Source organism: Aspergillus aculeatus (assembly GCF_001890905.1).
Source record: "Aspergillus aculeatus ATCC 16872 unplaced genomic scaffold ASPACscaffold_3, whole genome shotgun sequence".
Lineage (NCBI taxonomy): Eukaryota > Fungi > Ascomycota > Eurotiomycetes > Eurotiales > Aspergillaceae > Aspergillus > Aspergillus aculeatus.
Genome location: NW_017962978.1, coordinates 219,392 through 244,476, shown reverse-complemented (window position 1 = coordinate 244,476; position 25,085 = coordinate 219,392). Strand labels below are relative to the sequence as shown.

At 53.8% G+C, this 25,085-nt stretch overlaps 7 protein-coding genes across 7 annotated transcripts; 4 read left to right on the top strand and 3 right to left on the bottom strand.

Annotated features, from left to right (window-relative positions):
* The first annotated feature begins 1,398 nt into the window (after positions 1–1,398).
* Positions 1,399–4,459, top strand: ASPACDRAFT_1864184 (beta-glucosidase). The gene is made up of 4 exons (XM_020197835.1): positions 1,399–1,550; positions 1,651–2,357; positions 2,408–2,659; positions 2,709–4,459. Exons 2-4 carry the CDS (start codon positions 1,788–1,790, stop codon positions 4,314–4,316), a joined length of 2,430 nt encoding a protein of 809 aa, XP_020058995.1. The 5' UTR covers positions 1,399–1,550; positions 1,651–1,787; the 3' UTR covers positions 4,317–4,459.
* A 217-nt stretch (positions 4,460–4,676) lies between these two features.
* On the top strand, positions 4,677–5,774 carry ASPACDRAFT_1864181 (class I SAM-dependent methyltransferase). Its single transcript, XM_020197834.1, has 2 exons — positions 4,677–4,904; positions 4,978–5,774. The coding sequence occupies exons 1-2, from the start codon at positions 4,712–4,714 to the stop codon at positions 5,730–5,732; spliced, it is 948 nt and encodes a 315-aa protein (XP_020058994.1). The 5' UTR covers positions 4,677–4,711; the 3' UTR covers positions 5,733–5,774.
* An 865-nt stretch (positions 5,775–6,639) lies between these two features.
* Positions 6,640–7,972, top strand: ASPACDRAFT_24500 (uncharacterized protein; the record flags this gene model as incomplete). Its single annotated transcript, XM_020199273.1, has 2 exons — positions 6,640–7,011; positions 7,082–7,972. The coding sequence occupies 2 exons, from the start codon at positions 6,640–6,642 to the stop codon at positions 7,970–7,972; spliced, it is 1,263 nt and encodes a 420-aa protein (XP_020058993.1).
* A 1,458-nt stretch (positions 7,973–9,430) lies between these two features.
* On the bottom strand, positions 9,431–10,441 carry ASPACDRAFT_24376 (nicotinamide/nicotinic acid mononucleotide adenylyltransferase; the record flags this gene model as incomplete). Its single annotated transcript, XM_020199264.1, has 3 exons — positions 9,431–9,697; positions 9,761–10,034; positions 10,113–10,441. 3 exons carry the CDS (start codon positions 10,439–10,441, stop codon positions 9,431–9,433), a joined length of 870 nt encoding a protein of 289 aa, XP_020058992.1.
* Positions 10,442–12,401: 1,960 nt separating this feature from the next.
* Positions 12,402–19,232, top strand: ASPACDRAFT_112834 (HECT-type E3 ubiquitin transferase UFD4). The gene is given in 9 exon segments (XM_020195675.1): positions 12,402–12,609; positions 12,625–12,839; positions 13,204–13,494; positions 13,555–13,646; positions 13,707–14,362; positions 14,418–16,014; positions 16,061–18,496; positions 18,549–18,698; positions 18,756–19,232. 8 exon segments carry the CDS (start codon positions 12,748–12,750, stop codon positions 18,950–18,952), a joined length of 5,511 nt encoding a protein of 1,836 aa, XP_020058991.1. The 5' UTR covers positions 12,402–12,609; positions 12,625–12,747; the 3' UTR covers positions 18,953–19,232.
* A 106-nt stretch (positions 19,233–19,338) lies between these two features.
* On the bottom strand, positions 19,339–20,280 carry ASPACDRAFT_39962 (PaaI family thioesterase; the record flags this gene model as incomplete). The annotated part of the gene is made up of 2 exons (XM_020200680.1): positions 19,339–19,365; positions 19,432–20,280. 2 exons carry the CDS (start codon positions 20,278–20,280, stop codon positions 19,339–19,341), a joined length of 876 nt encoding a protein of 291 aa, XP_020058990.1.
* Positions 20,281–22,317: 2,037 nt separating this feature from the next.
* On the bottom strand, positions 22,318–24,998 carry mak5 (ATP-dependent RNA helicase MAK5). The gene is made up of 3 exons (XM_020195674.1): positions 24,693–24,998; positions 23,384–24,640; positions 22,318–23,327 (listed from the first exon to the last, which is right to left on the bottom strand). Exons 1-3 carry the CDS (start codon positions 24,903–24,905, stop codon positions 22,473–22,475), a joined length of 2,325 nt encoding a protein of 774 aa, XP_020058989.1. The 5' UTR covers positions 24,906–24,998; the 3' UTR covers positions 22,318–22,472.
* Between the last annotated feature and the right edge of the window lie 87 nt (positions 24,999–25,085).

Sequence of the window (25,085 nt, the reverse complement as noted above, 5' to 3'; positions counted from 1 at the left end):
GTCGTCAAGTGCCCCGCCAAATCAACCTCAGCCTCCTTTGCATGGTAGCAGAGTTGACCCAGCACTACGATTGCCTCGAAGCCGTAGAGGCCTTTGCCAGGACTTGGCTTAAGAATCTCCACGACAGCTTTCCAACATCTTTCTCGCATGACCCATCCCAGTGGATGTTCATTGTATGGGCCTTTCGTCATCATGGCTTGTTTCGCCTGGTTACGGAAATTGCACTAAGGGAGTCTACAGAGCCGATGAGGACGAAAGGTCTAGAAATCCCCGCGGGCCTGAAAAGTTAGTTTGGAATGATTCATTGCCCTTCATGGGGACTAACAGGCTGGCTAACCTATGCAATCCATCAGACCTCATCAACAAAACCCGTCAACGTCGCATCGAAGAGATCGTCTTCTCTTTGTACGAGCGCATGGCATACCTTCTCGATCATGAGTCGTGTTGTTCCAACTGCAATCAACTGATGGTCGGGACACTCATCCACCAGCTGAAGCCGCGCAAGTTGTTCCCTCCCCCCCTGGCTTTGGACGTGGGAATTAGTCTGAATGCGGTGCTCAAGACAGTCAATGAGTTGAAAGAGCCCCGGTGCAAAGAATTGGTTCAGCAAGATAGGATGCTCAGGGATAAAGTGTTTGCTGATTCCGGAGACGCGGACCTTGCTAAAAAGGATCGATGCAGAGATCGTGGGCTTGCGATTGGGAGACTACTTGGTTGACTAACTGGCAGCTACTGGCTTGGTGGTGAAGGCCACTGATAAGCGTTGGATGGAGTAAGAATAGCCGGCCGATTTCGGTGATTGATCCAGGCACGCTGCCTGTTGTTCGTTCCCCTGTCGATCCTCCGCTTTCCCAACCATCGCCTGCCTTCCTCTGTCGGCTATCCGAGATAAGGATCATCATCCAGCGTTGGACTAACTTGGTCACTCTGCAGGTCCGTTGAATCATAGGCCGCTTGTGCCCTTCACAAACGTTGCTTTGTCCCTACACTTTCTACATACTTTGTCGACAATACAGTCTTCATCCGTAATCCAATGTATCTCTAGATCACAAGCAGTGCAACTTCATATATTTCCGGGCTGTCATGCATGCGCAGGTATTATCTGTTTAATTGTCAATTCATCTATTTCTCTCTTGATAAAGGTACATCAGCTGAACGCCCCCGCATTCTGGTCACCTCAAAAAAAGCCCGTTGATTAGCCACCGGACCCCATCCCTTGTCTGGCGCGGACTGGCGCTATTTTCAACAATGAACCCTCATTACCTCGGTCGACTCACGCCGTTTCTAGTGATATGAGTGCAGGTCCCTGCTCGGTGGCCTCGAACCATTTATTTATCCAGCAATGATCAGCTGAATCGCGAGCCAACGACAGCGATGCTCTACATCTGATTGGTGTGGGCTGTTGTCTGTCATATGTCATGATGTGTAGCGGCTGCATATGTCCTTCATAGCCATGTCCTTGTGATCGGGGGCCCCCCTGACTGAACTTCGGTCTAGAAAGGACTGGGAGCTATATCTTCAACTGACTGCATGGCTCGTCAACGGATGTAGTAAGGTTTTCCTGGTTCTGTCTCTGTCTCTCTCGTTCGAAGACACCGACAATGACCCCCATCTGGCATTACCTCGCTGTTTTAACCCTTCTCCTTCCAGGATACCTTGCGGCCGAGCGTCACCGCCGCGATGATGATGCCGATGCCTACTCACCCCCCTATTACCCAGCCCCTCCTGGAGGCTGGATCTCGGACTGGAGCGCGGCATACGCAAAGGCTCAAGCCGTGGTGAGCAACATGACTCTTGCTGAGAAAGTTAACCTCACTACCGGCACGGGAATGTACATGGGCCCTTGTGTCGGCCAAACAGGAAGCGCACTGCGTTTTGGCATTCCAAATCTCTGTCTTCAGGACTCGCCTCTCGGCATCCGGAACTCGGATCACAACACTGCCTTCCCTCCTGGAGTGACTGTCGGGGCCACCTGGGATAAGGACCTGATGTACCAGCGTGGTGTGGAGCTGGGACAGGAAGCTCGTGGAAAGGGTGTGAATGTTCTCCTAGGTCCGGTGGTTGGGCCCATGTTCAGGAAGCCGCTTGGTGGGCGCGGGTGGGAGGGCTTCGGAGCGGACCCCACGCTGCAGGCGGTTGGAGGCGCGTTGACGATCCAGGGCATGCAAAGCACTGGTGCCATTGCTTGCTTGAAGCATTACATTGGCAATGAGCAGGAGATGTATCGCGAGACCTCGGTGCTGACCACGGGTTATTCGTCGAACATTGATGATCGTACTTTGCATGAGCTGTATCTCTGGCCCTTTGCTGAGGGTGTTAGAGCTGGAGTTGGGTCGGTGATGACTGCATACAATAATGTGAGTGTGGGTATAGAGGTGATTTGGGCCTTCTGGGCTGACAAGCGCAGGTGAATCGTTCGGCGTGCAGCCAAAACAGCATGCTCATCAATGGCATCCTCAAGGATGAGTTGGGCTTTCAAGGATTTGTCATGACCGACTGGCTGGCTCAGCAGGGGGGTGTCTCATCTGCCTTAGCTGGACTTGACATGGCTATGCCTGGCGACGGCGCGATTCCTTTGCTAGGGACTGCCTTCTGGGGATCGGAGCTGTCAACCGCAATTCTCAACGGAACAGTACCGCTGGACCGACTCAATGATATGGTGGGATATCTTCCATCCTGCTGCTGGAATCATGCTAAGCCCTCTCAAGGTCACTCGGATTGTAGCGACCTGGTATCAAATGGGTCAAGACCAGGATTACCCTCTACCCAACTTTTCGAGCAACACCCTCGACAAAACGGGTCCTCTCTACCCCGGTGCCTTATTCTCCCCAACAGGAGTTGTCAACCAATTTGTCGACGTGCAAGGCAACCATAATGTCACGGCCCATGCGATTGCTCGGGACGCGATCACCCTCCTAAAAAATGACAACGATACCTTGCCCCTCAAACGCAATGCTTCTCTCAAAGTGTTTGGTACCGATGCTGGGCCGAACAAATCAGGTCTCAACTCCTGTAGTGACATGGGCTGCGACCAGGGCGTTCTGACCATGGGCTGGGGAAGTGGCACCTCACGCCTGCCCTCTCTCGTGACGCCGCAAGAAGCAATTGCCAATGTTTCCACATCGAACACAACCACCTTCTATATCACAGACACCTTCCCTTCCAACCTCCCCACGCCATCGTCATCCGACATCGCTGTCGTCTTCATCAACGCCGACTCCGGAGAGAACTACATCACCGTTGAGTCCAACCCAGGGGACCGCACCAACGCCGGCCTCTACGCGTGGCACAACGGCGACGCGCTCGTCCAAGCTGCAGCATCCAAGTTCACCACAGTGGTTGTGGTCATCCATACCGTCGGCCCGATCCTCCTCGAGTCATTCATCGACCTTCCCAGCGTGAAAGCCGTGCTCGTTGCGCATCTCCCCGGCCAAGCCGCCGGCTATTCGCTCACCGACGTTCTCTACGGCGATACCAGCCCCAGCAGCCACCTGCCCTACACCATCCCCGCGTCTGCGTCCGACTACCCATCCTCCACGGACATCATCACCTCGCAACCTCTGTTCTCCCAGATCCAGGACTGGTTTGACGAGGGGCTCTACATCGACTACCGCTACTTCCTGAAAGCAAACATCACCCCCCGCTATCCCTTCGGCCACGGCTTGTCGTATACAACCTTCCAGTACTCCGCCCCCGCACTGACGACCGTGACCGCCCTGAGCAGCGCATATCCCGCCGCACGCGCCAGCAAGGCCTCCGTCCCCACCTACCCCACAACCATCCCTGATCCGTCCGAGGTCGCATGGCCCAGCACGTTGAACCGGATCTGGCGTTACCTATACCCGTACCTTGATGACCCCGAGAGCGTTACTAACTCCACGAGTACCTACGCGTACCCGTCTGGCTACTCCACGACGGCGCACCCGGCCCCGCGCGCCGGGGGCGGGCAGGGCGGGAACCCGGCGCTGTTTGAGACGGCCTTCGAGATCGACGTGACCGTCACAAACACGGGCGAACGGAGTGGGAGGGCGGTGGCGCAGCTGTATGTACAGTTACCGGGGCAGGCGGTTTTGGGCGTCGATACGCCGCAGAGACAGCTCCGGGCGTTTGCGAAGACCGCGACCTTGGCCCCCAGGGCGAGTGAGGTGGTCAAGTTGACTGTGACGAGGAAGGATCTGAGTGTCTGGGATGTTACGGTGCAGGATTGGAGGGTGCCTGTTGCTGGGGAGGGGGTGGTTTTCTGGGTAGGGGAGAGTGTCGCGGAGGAGGGTTTGAGGGTTAGGTGTGCAGTGGGGGGTGCTTGTGAGGTTCTCTAGAGGGTATTTAGAGTGTTGTTGATTTTCATGTGAACTGGGTCCATTGTTTCTGGGCTGGGAGATAGGATATATGCTCAACTATATAGTGGTGAGTAATGGCTTGGGAGGTTTGCAGTGACACGAGCTATCTCAAGGAATCGGAGAAGTCTATATCAGTAAGAGATGCAATGTCTGTGAATGTGTCTGTAGATGATTGTCAGCTTCAGCAACATTGCTATTCATTCGGGCGTCGATCTAGAAGTTGTGGTGATTGCTGATAAGAAACGGAAGGAGGCAGCATGGCAGCAACTGCCTGAGGCATCACGTTATCGTAGAATTCCGCCCCCGGAGCGGATCTCTCGATCTTCTTCCCTTTCTCCAGCCCGGCTCATAATTACACCCCATTAACCACCATCATGTCGTCCCGATCTCTCTGGAGGAGCTTACAGACTCAGACAAGACGGCGATTGGCCGTGCCCGAGACTCCCTACCGGTGTTTCTCCTGCACACGACAAGCCCAGGCCCAACCGCCCAAGCCGACCGCCGACGAGGAGCGATTCACGCATTTCGGCTTTCAAAATGTCCCCGAATCGCAGAAGGAATCTATGGGTAAGATTTCTTTTCTCTTAGATACATGGTCTATTCATCAAGGCCTCGCATACTAACTATCCGGGTACACTAGTGAAAACCGTGTTCAGCTCGGTGGCCTCGTCCTACGATGTGATGAACGACATGATGTCGCTGGGCATCCACCGGCTGTGGAAGGACCACTTCGTGAGGTCGCTGAACCCGGGGTCGGCGCTGCCCTCGCGCGACCACGACACAGCCGGCCGCGGCTGGAACATCCTGGATATCGCGGGCGGCACGGGCGACATCGCGTTCCGCATGCTAGACCACGCGACCAACATCAACCACGACGCGGCGACGCGGGTGACGATCGCCGACATCAACCCGGACATGCTGGCGGAGGGCAAGAAGCGCAGCATCCAGACCCCCTACTACAACACGAACCGGCTGGCCTTCATGGAGGGCAACGCGCAGAGCATGCCCTCGATCCCCAGCAACTCGGTTGACTTGTACACGGTGGTGTTCGGCATCCGCAACTTCACGGACAAGCAGGCGGCGCTCAACGAGGCCTTCCGCGTGCTCAAGCCCGGCGGCGTCTTCGCGTGCATGGAATTCAGCAAGGTCGACAACGCCCTTTTCAATGCCGTCTACAAGCAGTGGAGCTTCAGTGCCATCCCCCTGATCGGGCAGCTGGTCGCGGGCGACCGCGAGAGTTATCAGTACCTCGTCGAGAGTATTGAGCAGTTCCCTAGCCAGGAGGAGTTCCGGGGCATGATCCAGAAGGCTGGGTTCTTGATTCCGGGACGCGGGTACGAGAACCTTACGGGGGGAATTGCGGCGATTCACAAGGGGATTAAGCCTTTGAATTAGGATTAGGAGTTGTGGTGGTGGTGGTGGTAGGGAGAAGGGGGGGGGATGGGGGGGGGAAGTGGGAAAAATGTAACTGTAACTGTAACTAAATTTAAGTCAGTAAGACTAACTGCTCCTCAAAACCGAGTCTCGCCAAGTGTATCATTATTAACATTATTAATAATTTTGATGGAGGGTGGGATCGGATCCGTGCACAACAACGACGAGAAGAAGAAGAAGAAGACATCAACTTCCGCGGCAATGGTGTGATAGCGGATGAATCGGGGCGCCAGCCGATGGAGGAAATGCCCTCATCGGAGCCATTGACTGGTTGATCGAGGCGGGGGGGAAGGGAAGAGATTATCGTCGAGAAAATCCAAAGTAAGTTAGCAGGCAGTAATCTCCGACTCTCCGAATGATCCTGGCAAAAGTGAGAAAGTAGTAAGTAGTATCTCTTCCGGGCCGGGTTGTTATCTACAAATGCACTGTATTTCCTTAGTAGATCCATAATCCACAATCCGCAATCCATAAAGACAAAGTACAGTAGGCATTCCAGACTCTAGGCTTCTTTCTTCCTTCTTCCCGTTCCGTTCCTCTTTCGCCCCTCCGCATTCTTCTCTCCCTCTCCCTAGTCTTTTCTTCCTTTCCTCCCCTCTCTTCGCGCGGACTCTTTCTCTTCCCCCCCCCCACCTTCGATTCCGAATTCCCCTCTTTTCTTCTCTCCTGGCTTTTGTCCGGGTTCTCTTTTCCCAGGCCTCTTCCTGGGAGAGGACGCGGTCTTCCTTCACTCCTAAACCCGAAATTTCCTACTTATTATCTTTGAGAAAGAAATGGTAGCGCAATGATGGGGCATCTCATCAAGCAGCAGTTCCCCCCCATCCCGCTCTCTCCCGCCGCCGCCGCCGCCATGCTGCCCCTCTCCCACTCAATGCCTTCCGCCACAAACGATGACTTCTTGTCCATGACCCCTCCGGACACCTCGGATATTGCTCTTGCTGCCTCTAAGGTCCCCTCCGGTGCTGTATCTGATGCCATTCAGGTTATCTCCACCGAGCGGGCAGCCTTGGCGCACTTGGAGCACATTTATCAGACCGATGCTCTGGCCCAGGAACACCTTGCGCGCGCAGTGACTCGGATCGCGCGCACCATCAAACATGGCGGAAAGCTGGTCTGCTGCGGGGTGGGCAAGAGCGGGAAAATCGCCCAGAAGCTGGAGGCCACGATGAACAGTCTCGGAATTTACAGTGCTTTTTTGCATCCGACGGAAGCCCTACACGGCGACCTTGGCATGATTCGACCGGTAAGACATGGCGAAAACCTCTCCACACAGAAGCTGGTACGATGGTGGCTAACTTCAAGTCGGGATTCAGCATGATACCCTTTTATTGATTTCCTTTTCCGGGCGTACACCCGAACTGCTTCTTCTGCTGCCTCATATTCCGTCAACCGTTCCAGTGATTGCCATCACTTCGCACATGCACCCTTCGACCTGCCCTCTCTTGTCCTTCCAACCCTCGGACATGGGGATACTCCTACCCGCCCCGATCCACGAGGATGAGGAGTCTTCCATTGGTGTGAGTGCCCCGACATCGTCCACCACGGTGGCCTTGTCGCTGGGAGATGCTCTGGCTATCGCCACGGCGCGACGGTTGCATACTGCTCCGGGGCGGGGTCCGGCCGAGGTCTTCAAGGGTTACCACCCGGGCGGTGCAATTGGGGCTGCCTCGATGGCGTTGACCCCGATGAGCATGTCCTCTGCCTCCAGCACCTCTACCCCGTCCGACTACATTCCAACGCAGGACTCTATCGTCTCGTTCCCCCCGGTGGACCGCAAAGGAAGCCAACAACCACGCGTTGCGGATGTGTCAACTGCCCTCGATCAGATCCCCAAGGTCTCTGCATCGGGCAAGATCCGTCTTTTGGATATCCTGCTTACAGCTATTCAACATCCTCATGCGAAATCATGGGTCTTCTTATCCCCGTCGGAGATTATTCCTCCGCGACACCTTCGTTTCCTTTCTCAGAGCAATTATGTGGATATGCATGTGTCCTCGTTCGTCGATCTGGGCCTTCCCTTTAGCGTGTCCCGCAAAGACTGGCTTCAGATTCCCAGCTCGAGCAGCATCGACGACGCCCGCCGGCTGGTGTCCGAGGCCAATGCCGCCAGTAGTACGACGGTGGTTGTGCTCGCAGTCATGCACGACAACGAGTGCTTGGGCGTGATCGAGGCCGAGGATCTTTGGAATGATTGTAATGACTAGCTCTTCTTCCCCTTGCCCCTGGGCCCCGCAAGGTCCTCATGCCAGGGCCAAAATATGGCGACGATGTATACGACTGATGTCTTTGAGCATTCATGGATTCATCATATTCTTGAACTGAAATATTCTTGGATCTTGTTTCTTTTTCTCCTTTGACTTATCACCCTTTATTCTCTTCGCTTTTTGCAAGTTGTTCCTCTTTTCTCGTGGTTCTACCTTTATCTTGACCTCCATCCACGATCATTGGCCTTCTATTTGGGATTCAGCTTCTTGTCAATATGTTTCTCATATGCAAACAAGACGTCTACAGGCACCTCGCTTTGCCCTTCGAGGGACAGGCGGGTTTGCATCTTTCACCGAAAGGGAGCTTGGTTCAGGCGGGACCGTTTCTGGTCATATAACCTACTAGACCCAGTCTTTAGCGTGGCTTCTTCGCTTGCTTCTTATCTCCTTATCTCACATCATCATCATCATCATCATCATCATTATTATTATACCCAAGGGGTGGGGGTTTCGGATATCCCAAATCTCCCGCCGATACCGATACTTTTTTGCTCATTCGAAAATCTCCTTGCATATATTTCATATAACCATCTATTACATATAATGCATAACCGCCTTCCCAGGCTTGCCAAGAATAACATCACTAGTCTTGATACCCTGTTTTTCTTGCTCCGCATCTTAACACGGGGGAAATGGTACAAGACCGTGAGAGATGTGGACTACAGCATCGGTGAAGAATGCCAAGAAAAGAAAGGGCGGGATTGAAGGCATTAAGTGGTAATCTATGATATGTATGGTATCTTTGGAAAAACAGACAAAAGGGGGACAGGAAACACAACGCATTAATCGTAACAGTGCATGAGACGCCTTGTAAGTGATTTAAAAATAGACGCATTCCGAAACGTGTCATGAGAGAATCAACAAGGGAGAGAGGGGGACAGTTGACTTGGGGGGATTTCTTGCGACCAGGTGAGGACCTCATTCCTTGCGGGGAGGAGTGGATGAGTGGATGCTATGAATGCGGAGCACTGACCCGAAGGACTGTACAGTGGGTAATCATGGCGTTTTCCTTCCCTCTTTGCCGGGTCGAGCGGTAGAACGCGTGGCCGAATTCTTGAAGGTTGGATCCAGAAGAAGTCAAGGGAAACATGCGAGGAATATGACAGGTCGCAGTATGAGCAGGAGTAATGAGTTAAACCACCGAAGTATCCTGGATCTTGTTGCGAGAGGTGAAAGGATGGAGGTGTGAGGAGAAACCCGGTCTGCTGGAAAAGAGAACCCCCCTTGTCTGAGGTCCCATTGTAGCGCTCCCCGACTTGTCTTCTAGTGTTCTTGTTTGCCCTTGGGCCAGATGATAGGATGAGACGAGGGGGAAGGCGGGAGAACACTAAAGTTGACTGAATCCTTCTCGGGGAAGAGAGGGGCAGGGCGCGCGGGGAGGGAAGAACAAGGTTTCTATCAACCCGACGAACCTGGCTCCTGCCGGCCCTTCCCCTTGTCGGCAGTTCCATCATCTTTGTAGAGGTTGTGTTGTTCGATATAATGAATGACGGGGACGGGGATAAGGTAGCGGACGCTCATGTCACGGCGTAGGAAGAGGCGTATCTTGGTGCTGCTGACGTCATTTTGGATGAGTTGCTGGATGACATGGATGTTCTTCTTCCAGGTCTGGAGGGCGGCGAGCGCTTCATCGATATCCGTTCCGCTGCGTTCGACGATGAAGGTCTGGTTTGCTGTATGTTAGTTCTGGGAATCCTTCTTCTTGGGGATTTGGTTTCCAAAACGTACGCCGTATTTCCCAAGGATGTGATCGAGATCCTTCTCGCTCCAAACCCCCGGGGTGGACATGGTGTGCACCAGATCTGCGCCGGCCAGCAGAGCGATCTGGATGGGCTTGCGCGTGCCATCTCCGGCCTCGATCCCTTGGCGGACGGTGTTGATCTCGTGGTCGAAGTGGTCCAGGACCACGGCGGTGGGTTGGTATTCCTTCTGCATGGGTTCCCAGGTGTCGACCATCAGCCAGTCGGAGGTCTGGTCGACGGCGAGTTGGCACATCGCCACACTTTTTGTGGTGCTGTTAGTGTTTATTACGGTTGGGGAGAGAGAGAGTCTGAGTAGGGACGCGCAGGATGGAACATACCGATGCTCAGCGTTCGCCAATCCGGCCTTGCGATAGGCGTCCGACACGGGCGACAGATACCCGCCCACAATCTCAAATTCGGTGCTGAATTTGACGTAGTCGGCCGCCATCTCGAACATGCGCAGGTGCAGGTAGGTGATCGGGGAGAAGGAGCCACAGGCGACCAGCAGCAATGGGGTCTTCTCTGGGTCGTCCATTCGGCGCTTCAAGCGGTGTTCGGGGAACGTGTAGTCTTGCATTGGGGCCGGGGGCAGCGGGGAGGGGGTGCGCAGGACATCATCCCCTACTCCGGGCGTGTTGTTGTTGTTGTTGTTGATAGAATCGGTCATTGTGGTTTCGGTGGTTTCGGGGGAATCTGGTAGGGCTAGCTGCTTGGCTGGCTGGCTGGGCTCTCCGGATGGGAGCGGGTTGATGGTGGGGTGTGGTCGAATAGTGATACGGGTGTTCTGCGCTGGGATTTATCGTAGAGGTTTTAGGTTGGTTGGGAGAGTGGGTTGATAAGTGCGTGAGTGAGTCAGGTATTGAGTAGAGAGAGAGTAAGATGGAGAGAGAAAGAGAAAGATGGCCGGTGAAGCGAAGAGGATTGGAATGGATGGAGGATGAATGCGGGCGGCGCAAAGGGCGGTTTAGTCAGCGTGGGGGAGGGGGTTGATTTTGGGAAAAACGGCGGCGGCGGGCGGGGAAAAAGAAACCAAAGCAACACGGGAAGAGAAAGAACTGAGTAAAAAAAAAAACGACCAAGATGGACGCTCGGTGTGTCTAAAACTACTCCAACCTAACTAGTCAGTGGTGATGATGTGATTCTCTCTCCTAATCGGGGAGATTTCGCCGCCTACAACTGGTTCGGTTGCTAAAATAAAACACTATTTCCAGTATACTCTGCTGCTTGCTCTCACATCCCATTGAGGCTCTTTTTATACTTGATCTCCTTATTATGCCAGATAGTTATTGTAAGTTACTCTTTGTTGCCTACCTCCAAGCTGGTTGCATGGGCTCGGCTGCCTTCGAATATACGCCCGTGCCTCGGACTTTAGGCCTAATTTCTAGGCACCGACTTAGGAAGCGAGCGACTCCTTCCTCCGAATGAGGACATTCTTTCCCCGACTGGACTAGATCTTCCATTAGTCTTATGGAGAATGAACTGAACCACTGCTGAGGGGAAACTTCCCCCACTCTATTTCTCCGGCAGGGACACTACTGTATGTCAACAAAACCACAAAATCTACTCATACCATCGCATGCATCGATTTGCAGCCACTATACATACATCTTCATATTCGGTCATGGTTGAGTCTCAACCTCATCACTTGATTCCACCGCCTGCGTTATGTTGGCCATGACTATGTCTCGCCCTTTGGTCTTGACGCTCAAACAGAGCAAGCAAGACCTTGCTGCCCCAACATCCCCGCTCAGCCAGTCTGTAAGGGATATCAGCAACAAGCCACATTGAGAACTGTGGCGGTTGCCGCCATTCCCTTCCACGCAAGACTGAGTTTCGGTAGAAAGACGAAGAATGAATCCACATACATCCTGGGCCAATGCGGGTGATAAGGACCCCGCGCGTTGATGCAGTCATCCGCATGGCCCTCGCCCCTTGCGCTCTTCTGCACTTCTGCACTTCTGCATCTCGATAAGACTTGCCAATACCACCATTGCGTGCTGGGACTACGTGATCTTACTCGAGACTGTTGTGAAGTGAAGTGGTGAGTACCAGGTTGTCCTTCCATGTTTGGCGACAGGCCTTCAGTTATGTCAGGCCTGTGACAGACCCGAGTGCTCTCATACCTCGGTCCGTAGTATATACGTACAAGCTCAATATCAATCCAGTAAAAGCACAGAAGAACTGCGCAGGTCTCCCGCAAATAAGCAAAGGCCCCGGCGCATTCCTCAGGACATTACTTTTTGCGTACTTCCACTGGAAACCCACGATCAGACCCACAATCACTCATGAGTCGCACCGATCTCGTGAGAATTAGCCTTGTTAGTAATCAGACTCGGCTGGAGCTTCAGGTGCCGAGTATACTGTATACGAGCAATGGATATGTAAGGGAAAGAGCCAGCAACAAAACTCATTCATCATGCAAATTACCAAAGAGATGTGAACGATAGAGTCGACCTGGTTGCTCCCTATGCAAAAAGTGCAGGGAATAGTGTAAATGCTTCGGAGGAAATCAAACGATAGTTTAGTTAATGTTGGTAGTTGCACTTGGGTAGTCTGTCGCTCTCCGGACTGCCATCACCGCCCGGCACCCACCACGTCAATCAGTCAATCTTCCCCCCTCATCTTCCCCCAACTTCATCCATCAACCTGTTCTCTTGTTCTCTTTAACACTTTCTTCTTTGGTGTAAATCACATCCACTTTCTAATCACTATAGTTGTTCCTTCTTGTTCTTCGACCTAAAACTCAACATTACATTGTACTTTGACCTCCGGCCCCTCATCCACCCGCCTGATCGGCTCTCACCGAAACTCACCCCGGATCGTCGACGGAAGCCCAGTCTATTCACCCAACCCCCCCCCCCCCCTCCCAAACTCATTCACGGTCAACAGTTCCGACAGTGAACGAATGGCGGGTTGAACGGCATCGACTGACGAGCGAGCCCTCCTTAACTAGCTCTGGTTAGCAATCGACATATGGCCAAACAAAGGCCCAATTCTCACCGCCAGGACCCTTTAAAGGACGCTTCCGCTCTTCCTTCCGCTGAACTCTCCACCTCCGCCGCCAGGTACATATCACTTCTATCTCCCTTAAACCTTCCCCACTATCAGTTCCCTTCTGTCGTGTCTGGCGTCTGGATCCCTGCTCTGGCTTCATCTCTGATTCCTTGCGACTTGGTCAACCCTCCCCCACCAACAAGCTTCAACATCCCGGTCCGTCCGAGAATAGCGGTATCCGCGGAGGCGTGTCCGACGAGCTGTGCATGCGACCGAGTCTTTTGACTGCGTGTCGGTTTCCTTGGACCCAACGTCGATTTAACCCTTGAACATTTCTCTAACATCGTCGCACCGATCCCACTCTCCTGTCTACTCTTCAACTCGCGTCACCTTTTCATCATTTGCTGGAAGTGAACACCTTCTCATGTCCTCCAGGGTTACTCGTTCTGCTGCGAGATCAGCTGCAGAACCTCAGCCGTCTACCAGCGCCGGCTCTTCTCCTACGAATCCCGCCGCTGGTTCGGCGCCGACTCGGAAGCGCAAGGCCCCTCGTCCTGACCAGCCCGTGGAAGCCTCCGACCCAACAAACCCCTCATCTACTCCACGGAAGAGCAAACGACAGCGCCGTGCAGCGTCCCCCCCTACCCCGGCAGCACCCCCAGCGGCTTCTACTGCTGCTACCCGTCGCGGCACTCGCAACCGTCCAGCTACTATGTCCCAATCCGGGTGAGTCGCACCTAGGACTCTTTCTCATCACTGTGAATGTACTGACTGCGAACTCGGTAGTTCATCCTCGCGGCCCACGGAGGATCCGACCAAGACTCAAGTCTCGCCTCCAACATCTCGGCGGAAGTCTAACAAGAGCGGAAGGTCGGAAGGTAAGAGCAGAACCCTCAGTTAAGGAAGAGTAGTGAATGAGAACTGACACTCTGCTACAGATCGTAGCTCGACCACCCAGTCTCCGGCGCGCCGACAAAAGAAGCGTCCTTCTAAGATCGATCCCGATGTGCTTATGAGAGAGGCCGAAGAGGAATTGGAGGAGCAGGACCACATTGAAGAGCACGAATCGTCGCCGCCAAGTGACAATCATGAAGGCACCATTCCGTCGACTTTGGCCGATGATGACGACGATGACGACGATGACGACGATGCGGACCTCTTCCACAACAGTTTGTTCGGGGCTCGAGGTCACCTAGGCCTTCAGAGTACCCTACGGGCTCTGAGTGGCATGATGTCGGGCATGTCCTCGCGCTTGCGCGATATCCTGAACAATCTGAGAATGAAAGATGACCCGTCCATTCAATTGATAGCTCTCCAAGAACTTTCGGAGCTCCTGCTAGTCTCCAACGAGGATAACCTTTCAGGCCAGTTCTCTCCGGACCCATATGTGAAGGAATTAGTGGCCCTGATGCAGCCAAACGACTTTGGCGAGGAGAACCCAGAGATCATGCTCCTTGCGTGTCGCTGCTTGGCCAATCTGATGGAGGCTCTTCGTGGCTCGGTGGCCAATGTTGTATATGGCGGAGCTGTTCCAGTTTTGTGCCAGAAACTGCTGGACATTCAGTTCATTGACCTGGCTGAGCAAGCTCTCAGCGTAAGTTATGCTCTGCACATTCTTCACACATGCACGCTAACTCGCTATGGCATAGACTTTAGCGAAGATCTCGGTCGACTTTCCTGCCTCGATCGTGCGGGAAGGTGGTTTGACGGCCTGTCTGACTTATCTCGACTTCTTTCCTACCAGCACGCAGCGCACGGCCGTGACAACTGCTGCCAACTGCTGCCGCAACCTACCCCACGACTCATTTCCAGTTGTTCGTGATGTCATGCCGACCCTGCTCAACGTGCTCTCCAGCAACGATCCCAAGGTGGTTGAACAGGCGTGCCTTTGCGTTTCGCGGATCGTTGAAAGCTATAAACACAAGCCGGAAAAGTTGGAGGAGCTGATTGAACCCGCCATGCTGAAAGCTGTGCTTCGATTGCTTTTGCCTGGAACCACCAACCTCGTCGGGTCGCATATTCACACTCAATTCTTGCGTGTACTCGCGATTACCTCGAGAGCCAGCCCTAAATTGTCCGTGGAGCTGCTAAGAATGGACGTGGTCGACACTTTATACCAGATCCTGACGGGTGTGTCGCCTCCGGCCAACTTGGACGATACGGCTGTGAAGATGGACAGTGTATTGGTCATGCAAGCATTGATCCACCGTCCCAAGGAGCAGGTCTTTGAGACTCTTGATGTCATTTGTGAGCTATTGCCTAGCGTCCCGAGCCGGCATGTCCCACAACTCGAAGGTTTGATCGGACCCAGTGGCATTTCCAAGCATCCCAGGGCGCAAGAGTCGGCCGAGAGACGGCGCGAATTGCTGCTGGAATGTAAAACGGAACTCAAGCGGTTTGCCATGATACTGTTGCCGACTCTAACCGATGCTTACTCCAGCACTGTCAATCTGGAAGTTCGCCAGAAGGTTCTCACCGCTCAACTCAAGATGCTTCACAATTTGGACGTCGGCTTGATTGAAGATGCTCTGAAATCGGTTCCTTACGCATCTTTCCTGGCAGCGATCCTGTCCCAGAACGATCACCCCACGCTAGTGTCTCACGCTATTCGTTGCGCAGAACTCCTGTTCTTGCGCCTGGAACATGTCTATCGGCATCAATTCCACCGCGAAGGGGTCATTTCCGAGATCTTCAAGCTTGCTCAGCAGCCATTGTCTACCAACAAGCTGGAAAAGCAGACCGGCGATACCACCACGAAGGACACCGCTAAGGAAGAGAAACCCGCTGCGGAAGCCCCCGCCAAGGATAGCTCTGTCTTAGGCTCAGACGACGAGGATGGGCACGACGACGATGAAGCAGAAGATGACTATGATGAGCCGGAGGACGAAGATAACGATGACATTTCCGAAAGCTCGTCGTCAGCTTCAGGTCAGCTCGTTGCTAATAAGATCGCGAATGCAATGAAGGACCTCGTTATCCGCAACGCTCAGGGCTTTGTCAATCAATACGAAGCTAGTCAAGGCAAGGACATGCGAGACAAAGCCTTGGAGATTCTTCAAGAATTGCAGACTCTTGCTTCCGATCTCGAGGCCTGCTACTCGGGCGATGAGACTGACGACGGGCTTTCCCTCTTCAAGAAGTTGGCAACTTACTTTGACGGTGATGCCCTGGAGAGCATCACTAGCTCAGAGCTGCTGAACTCTGGCATCATCACAGTACTTCTCAAGGTCTTTGGAGATTTTCAATGTAAGAGGCCCGTCCTTACCTGCTGATTTGTGCTAACTGTATCTAGCTACGTCTATGCGCGAAGCTCGTGCCGCCTTTTTACAAGCCTTTATGGGGTCGACCATATCGGAAAAGGCCCAAAGCCAGAGTACTGCAACTACCCCCTTCAGTGTGCTCATTCAGAAACTGCAGGATTTGCTCAGCAGGACTGAGCATTTTGAGGTCACTACTGTCAGTCACAATTCACTGGAGAATACACGTAGCAATGCCGCCTACATGCTTGGGAAGCAGCTCCGATTGAAGCTTGTGGCAGATGAGGACTCCGACATCCCCAAAACCTACCGCAACATTATGGTGTCGATTCATGCCATCGCGACTTTCAAGGCTCTGGATGATTTCTTGCATCCGAGAATCAGCCTGTCTGATCGACCAAGGCCAGCGCGTAATCACGATTCAATCCTTGCCCAACTCGCAAATGCAAATGCAGCCCGGCTCCGTGAGCAAATAGCCGACGCAGAGCGCTTTAGCAGCGGTAGCCCTCAGCTGCCACGAACGTCGAGTACGACCAACAACCCGGCCCACCCCGGAGAGACTGTCGCCGGTGGTGACGAGTCTGCGTCAGGACTGAGGCGATCAAGACGTCAGGAAGCCGCCGCCGAAAGTGAACATGACAATGAGCCACTCGAATGCGCAGACGAACGGCAAATGAGCGATGACGAAGATCATGATGATGAAGGTGACGACGAGGAGCTGAACGCCATTGTGGATGATCTCGATGAAGACCTTTCGGATGATAATACTCAAGACCCTACTGCTGTCAACATGGAGGTTGCATCTTCCGGTAAGGTGACTGCTCGCAAAGAAGATGGCACCCGTGTAGCTACACCATCGCAGACGCCAGCTTCCAAGTCAACGACATCTGCACCGAGCGCCGCCCCCAACCCCTCATCTGGTAGCTCCTTGGCAACGGCAGGTCGACCGTTCTCGTCTTATGCGGCTGCCATGGCCTCGATCCCTTCAGATTGGCACATTGAGTTTAGCATTGACGATCACCCTGTGTCTAGCGATACCACCATCTACCGTGCAGTGCATCACAATCGTCAGCATGTCGACCCAAGCGTGAAGAACGTGTGGTCGGCAGTTCACACAGTCAAATTCCGGCGTGTCCCAGGCCCCCCTCCCCCTGAACCCTCCTCAATCGCCCAGGGAGGCTCTGGCGGCTCTGCCAAGCCCGAGGGTGAAGAGATGCCAGCTTCTCTCAGCCAAGGCCCCACGACTGCGAGGATCCTTCGGCTTCTGCGTGTCTTGCACGAGATGAATGCCACTCTCGACGACATCATTGCAGAGACTAAAGAGCTGGTCGCACTGAAGCCTGAACCATTGGCCCAATTCATCAACACTAAGCTGACTGCCAAGCTCAACCGGCAATTGGAAGAGCCTCTCATCGTGGCGAGTAGCTGCCTCCCTAGCTGGAGCGAGGACCTCGCCCGCCTCTTTCCATTCCTGTTTCCGTTCGAGACGCGGCACCTGTTCCTCCAGTCAACTGCGTTCGGCTATTCGCGCGCAATGATGAGGTGGCACAATTCTCAGAACGGTGATGACAGCCGCAATGATAGTCGGCGCGATGACCGGCCTATCCTCGGTCGCTTGCAGCGGCAGAAAGTGAGGATCTCAAGAAGCCGTATCTTGGAGTCTGCCATAAAAGTGATGGAGCTTTATGGGTCTTCTCCGAGCGTGTTGGAGGTTGAATACTTTGAGGAAGTCGGTACCGGTTTGGGCCCTACTCTTGAGTTCTACTCCACCGTCTCGAAAGAGTTCTCGAAGAAGAAGCTGAAGATTTGGAGGGAGAACGATTGCGCCAATGGCGAAGAATACGCTTTCGGTAAGCGCGGTCTGTTCCCTGCGCCCATGAGTGAGGCACAGGGTGCATCGGAAGCCGGTAAGAAGCAACTGCACTTGTTCAAGATCCTCGGAAAATTTGTTGCCCGGTCGATGCTCGACTCTCGAATCATCGACATCTCGTTCAACCCAGCCTTCTTCCGCATTGCCGATAGCTCCTCCTTCGTTGCGCCGTCGCTTGGGACCGTGAAGGCTGTCGACCAGGACCTGGCCAATTCACTGATGTTGCTGAAGCGCTACGCCAATGTGAAGAAGGCCATCGAAGAGGACAAGGGGATGTCTGTGACCCAGAAAGCTCAGGCCCTCCAAGCCGTCGAAATCAATGGGGTTAAGGTCGAAGATCTAAGCTTGGATTTCACACTACCCGGGTATCCAGCTATCGAGTTGGTTAAGAATGGTTCGAACATCCCAGTGGTGATCGAAAATGTGGATCTGTATGTGGACCGAGTGGTGGACATGACCTTGGGCAGTGGAGTCCAGCGTCAAGTGGAAGCCTTCCGAGCGGGCTTTTCGCAGGTGTTCCCTTACTCGGCTCTGCGAACCTTCACTCCCAATGAACTTGTTATGCTGTTCGGCCGCGCCGAGGAGGATTGGACGATTGAGAGTAGGTGTTTTCCTAAGAATGTGTCAGAGCACCCTGCTAAACTCGGTTCTAGCCCTGATGGACTCCATCAAAGCCGACCATGGCTTCAACATGGACAGCCGCAGCGTGCGAAACTTGCTTCAGACGATGAGCGAGCTGAATGCACAACAACGGCGAGACTTCTTGCAGTTTGTGACCGGCAGTCCCAAGCTGCCGATTGGCGGTAAGATTTTTCGAGTTGTTCGGTCATGAAGACCAACTGCTAACATATGCTGTCTAGGCTTCAAAAGTCTCACTCCGATCTTCACGGTGGTCTGTCGGCCCAGCGAACCGCCATACACGCCCGACGACTACTTGCCTAGTGTCATGACCTGTGTAAACTACCTAAAGCTTCCCGACTACAGCAGTTTGGACACCCTTCGCGAGCGACTCTCTGTTGCCATTAAAGAGGGCCAGGGTGCATTCCATCTGTCGTAGAAGAGTGGCGAGGGAACCTCAGGGGAAAGTGGTTCGTTGACGGAAAATGATTTGCATGTGTTTGTGTTTTTTTTCTGTTTCAGTCAATTTCGGGTGGGCATTTCTGGGTGTGAGTTGGTTCTCATGTGTATTTTGAAGGGGAAAAGGAGTTTCCAGGCGGGACCTTCTCCGTATTGGTTCAATTTAGATAGAAATGCAAATATGGCGACGGTGAGATGAGTGTGCAAAAGTTGTTTTGTAATAAACTGATCTATATTTAGTGTGTCTATGTCTATCTTGGTCTATATTTATTCTAGTTTGAAAGACAACGCCGGGTATTATACGCACTTCTCCGTACTCTCCTCACTATACTCTCCCACTGCAACCCACCACAACGTGTGACTCCATCAATTCCGATACAACGGCACCATAGACTAGATTTCAACCACCGATCAGCCACTATTCCCCCCTACTCTCAGAGGGAGAAAAGAAAGACTTACCTCCGCAAACTTCGGCTCAACAAACAACGCCCTCGCCTCCGCGACCATCGTCCCTTCTTCCTCGGAGACACTACCCGCAGGAGGCAACGAAGTCAGCGACCCCTCCACCCACGCCTTCCGGCCCTCGACCCGCACCGTCTCGGCACGCAGCACATACACCCGGTCCGGCCGCGCGGGCTTCCGGAAATCCACGCTCAGGTTGGCCGTCATCCCCACCCCGCTGGCGAAGGAGGCCGCCACGCACCGCGCGAACGTCTCGTCGAACATCACGCTCAGCAGGCCGCCGTGCACGTACCCCGGGTGCCCGTTGAGGGTCGTGCCCAGGTGGAAGAGGGAGATGGTTTGCGCTAGTGCTTGCGGTTGCGTTGCTTGCGCCGGTTGGTGGGTTGATTCGTTCGGTGGGGGTTGGTTTTTGTGGGTTGGTTTGGTCCGCGTGAAGACGTACGGCGGGACGGTGACTTTGTGGGCGCCGGAGAGGGTGCCCGCGACGAAGTGCGAGGCGCGGTGCGTGGGGATCATGGACAGGTGCGGCCGGGTTTCGGTGTAGCTTTTGTCGGAGCGGAGGGCCTGGAGGAGCGGTTGCGTGGTGAGCTGGGTTTCGGCCTGGGTAATTTCGTATGCTTCGTTGGGGACGGGGGTTGCTTGGCTTGGGGGCATGTTTTGGGGGGATGTTGTTGCTGTTGTTGCTGTGGCGGAGGTGGCGGTTGCGGAGCGCAGGGTGCGCGTTTGAGGTTTTGAGTGGATGGTGGGGGTTGTGAGGGTTGGTAGGGGGCGAAGGTGGGGGTTGTGAGGGCGTTGAGGGCGCAGGAGGAGGCGGGTTAGGGGTCTGAGGCGCGGGAGGTGCGACATTTTGTGTTGTGCTGAGGCTGCTGTGGATTCGATACGGAGGATGTGTGTGTGTGTGTGTGTGTGTGTGGGATGTTGCTTGCGAGGCTGGATTTATAGGGACTGGTTCGGATTCTGGCGGTGACTCCTGGTGGTGACTGCGATGACTCTGGGTTGGCGTGGTCAGTTAGACAGGGTCTTATCGATTTGCGATTGCGATGATGCGATTGTACTGTACAGTACTATGGGGGTTGACTGTTGATTGATCTGGGGATTTGCTGTTGATGCCATTGGAGTATGCGACGGAGTACTTACTGTGTAGACAGCTGCCCTGGTCTTCTCCGGCAGGATTATAGCTTCGAGGTTGAAGTGATTCTATCCAGGTTCGAGAAGGAAAAAAAAATGAAGAAAAAGCCTGGCGCATCCCAACGGAGTGGATCATACTTCCTATCTCGGTAAGCCCACGTGGGATCCATGGACCCGGCGCATCGGGTGGAATCCGCCCAATTAAACCCCGACGTGGGCGGGTGTTCCGCGCCGGACTTCCGGGTGGGGCGCTTCTCGGCTCGGCTTCGAGGTCGGGCGGTATACTTGTGTGTTGATGAGGTCATCCATTTTCAATGTAGAGCATACCTCAGGAACTGAGCAGGATTAAGGCAGCTCATAGCTTTTGTCGAAAGAGATATTACAGAGGAGTCTGCTTTTAGTACGAGGATGTAGAAGGGAGTGTGTCTGTGGGCCTTGTGTGGATACTTGATACTCTATTTGCGTTTCAGAAAGGGAGACACTTCATGGTGTATGGCGCTTTTTTCGAGGATATCTGTGTAATGAACCCGATGATGATTTGACGATGCATCAAATTATACGGCATCTAGAAACCAATTATCTTCAGGCTTGGCTCAGAGCTAGCAGCACTTTATGAAGAGAATCATGCTATGAATCTCTGGTTACACATGTGCTGAACTTGCTGGGCTTCATGATGAAGATGGAGAGATGACGTTGTCCAATTCGGGTGTGGCATGTGGTAAGGGCGGTTCCACTTACCTCTTACTAACTCATGATATAGCGTCATATCCCTCCATAGCTCCTTCCGATCCTCATTCATCTTGTTATCAACTTTTCGACGCGCACGCTATAGATCTCGTGTCTTCTGACCCGTTTTCCAGACTTGTTATCTGCCCGTCAATCCATCATCTTCCTAGCCAGCCTGCTTTGTCATCGGATTCGAGGTCTAAACTAGAAGGGTCAACGCAGCCCTGACGACTACCAGCACACTAGCTGCAGGCCCAAAGCCTAGGTTCTGGACCATCTGCCGTGATATCAAGGGAAAGAACTGCCCAGAATACTCCGGCAAAAGCTCTGCGCAGCCAACGCCGAGCTCGCGTAGTGATTATACGTACCCGCCAGATAATTGAAAACAGACAGGTAGATGGAGAAGATCCCTGCAGTAAAAGTGCCCACAGCCATCGAGGATAGGACTGGGTCACCGCGCAGCATACTTGACATGTAGTGAACAGGGATTGCGCCGCTGATGAACACAGGCTGTAGCGACTGGCGGCCAATGAGGCGAGCTAGCTTGATATGCAGCAGGCGCCTGTTATCATCCATTTGTACGTCGGGGACCAGCCAGAAAGTGGTCGGAGGGGTGTCAGGTCTGGGAGAGTGATGTGAATTGGTTGACTTTTTTCAGACGGCAAAGGGAAGTTCATCTCATAGGTGGGGTCCTCGTGCAGTTGCCGATGTTGGGTTTTCATGGACGTCTAAGAAAGGCTCGTTCGTTGCTAGTGGTTGACATGGTATCTCTTGTGCTGCAGAACACTTTGGTTAGGACTGAAACAGATCCTTTGCGGTATATTAAGAAGCATTGGATTATTGCGCTTCGAAATAGGGAAAATTGGATCGCGACAAGTCGGATAAGCTCATAGAGTTGGATCTGATTATACAAGGGCAAACCAGGCGGAGGTGGGGGGTTTTCTCCAATTATTTCAAAGGAGAAGAGATAACAACATTTGATTCTCGTACGTGAAAACCTCTCTGAATGTTTTGCGCTGACTCCATGCGGACTCATTCTACACAGTTTGTATTTGGCTACCCAGCAGCTACCATATCAAGGCAACGACATGGAACAGAGCATGCATGTTAACGAAACTATACAATGTCTACTAGGTATATACATGCATCATGTAGAGTTGCTTCTACTCTTCATCTCCCCATGATTAGAACTCCAACGCATCCACCTGCCCCAAGAACGAACTGTTGCCCTCGCCACGCAGCAGCGCCTCGATGTCCACCCGTCCCGAGGTGAGATACCGCTCACTCACACCCACGTTCACCCGCTGCGACAGCAGCTGCTTCAATTCCGCCCTCATGCTGGCCATCTCGGCCTTGCTGGTCTCTCCGGCCTTGCGTTGCCGTTCCTGGCGGCCCCGACCGCGACCGCGACCGCGACCCGCCGACTCGTCGAACTCTTCACTGTCGTAGTCAACGCCCAGGTCTTCTGCAGCGTTGCGGAGCCAGTTGTCCTCCGCGGAGATCTTCTCCTTGGCGATGGATGAATCGGCAATCTTCGCCGCCAGCTTGACGCGGGGCTTGACGCGGCCCACGACCCGGCGGTCCAGCTCGAGAGACTCGAGGGGCACCTTCTTGGCGTTAGCCATGTTGGCGTGAACCTTGGCCGCCAGGCGGATGACGCCCTGCATCTCCTCGGGGGAGCAGATGAGCACGCTCTTGCCAGAGGCACCGGCACGGGCCGTACGACCGGACCGGTGCACGTAGGTGTCGGCGGTACGGGGCGCATGGTAGTGGATGACAAAGTCGATGCCCTTGATGTCGAGACCACGCGCCGCCACGTCGGTGGCAACGAGGATCGAACTGGGGTCAGAGGTGGGGGATGAAAAGCGTTCCACGGAGCGCAGACGGGCCTTCTGCGCCATCGAAGAGTGAAGGGCCAGCGCGGGGAGTTGGAGATTCTGGAGGAACTGTGTGAGACGGCGGACGGCCGAGATGGAGTTGGTGAAGACAAGGGTGCGGTGCTTGGGGTGGTAGAGAAGTAGCGTGTAGAGAAAGAGGTCCTGGAGTCATCTGGTCAGCGAGGTTAATTATTTGACGGTAGTATGAGTAGGCTTACCTTTTCCATTGCTGCGCATTCGACAATGCCTTCCTTCAGTCCCTCGGCCATCTGCGAGACAGGGTTGACATCAATAAACTTGGGCTTCTCTTCTCGGAAGTTCAGCTTCTGCAAAAGATACTCCATCGACTCCTTCTTGTCCATGATATCACCGCTCGTCCAGCGTCCTTTGCCGGCAAGCTTCTGCTGCAAGTCCCGATGGAAAGTAGCAGAGAAGACCAGGGTCTGCCTCTCGTTCTTCTTCTCCTCCTCCTCGGTCGCTTCCTTCTCTTCGTACTGGAAGTCTCCATCCACTATGCGGTCAAGGGTAGTAATAATCTCGTTTGCTTCCTTGAAGTGGCCTTCGCTGAGCAATCTATCAGCCTCATCGATGACAAGGAACTTGATACCCTGCATCTTGCGAATCACGCCCTGGCCCGTGCTCATAACCTCCCAAACTCGACCCGGCGTTCCGACCACGATATCCGCACTAGCCAACAAGCGCTGCTGTTTCTGCAAGGACAGACCTCCCGTGAGAAGGGCGATGCGTGCATTGGCGCCTGGCGACTGCTGGACCAAGTCACCAATATGCTTGGCCAACTGATGTGCGAGTTCGCGAGTGGGCGAGAGAATCAGGGCGATGGGTTCCGTGTCTTCCTTCTTCTTCTGGGTACCATTGCGCAGTTGCGTGCGCTTGATCTCCAAATAGTGTTCCAGGATCGGGATACCGAAGGCCAAGGTCTTTCCGGAACCCGTTGATGCCTTTCCTACCACGTCATGGCCGTCGAGGATGGGAGGAATACAGGACTTCTGGACCAGAGTGGGCGTAGAGAACTTCAGTTTCGAAAGACCGGTGAGCACTTCCGGAGAGAGTCCCAGTGACTCCCACTCGGAAATGTCCACGCCGTTATCCTCTTCCTCGTCCTCGAGAGCGGCGAAAGAAAGACCAGACTTGATGCTCTTGTCCTCCTGATTCGGGGTTCCCTTCTTGCTCTGCTCGGCTTTCTGCTTCCTTGCTTCCTTGGCTTCCTGCCGCTTCTTATCCCTCTTCTCTTTCCTCTTATCTTTGGCTTCTTGCTGCTTGTCCGTCACAGGGGACTTGGTAGCCTCTTCCTGCTCTTCATTTTGTTCTTCCGTGGTTGGTGCTTCCGTTTTCTCCTTCTCCGAGGTCTCGTTATCGCTGATTCCAGCCCATTCGTCGTCGAATTTCGCTTCTTCCTCTTGCTCTTCTGCGGTCTTCTTCTTCAGAATCGACTTTGGCGGTTTGCCAGCGGCGGCCTGCGAACGTCAATTTCACTGTCTGCAGCTGAATACCAGCTCGAAGTCATACCTTGAACCTAATCTCACCGCTTGCCTTGATAACGTCCACGCCGTCAATCTCCTCTAGTCCGAAGAAGCCTCCTGCATCCTCCATACGATCGGGTAGCGCAACTTCCTTCCAGTTGAGATCGTTCACAGTAACAACATCCGCATTGGCGCTCTTCTTCTGCTTCTTCGTCTGGACATCTGCGCCCTTGGCATCGCGCTGGCGTTTTTGACCCATGATGGCACACAGCGACTGTAGTTTTCTCAGGCGAACAATCACCTCCGCGACAAGTGAATAACAAAAACCAGTTGATGGAGGAAAGATAGGCAGGGGAGCGGGCCTGGCCTGCGAAACCTGCGGGAATGAAAAAAAAGCGGCAGAAAATGGCCGCCTTGGGAATCTTATCGCCGCCCCACA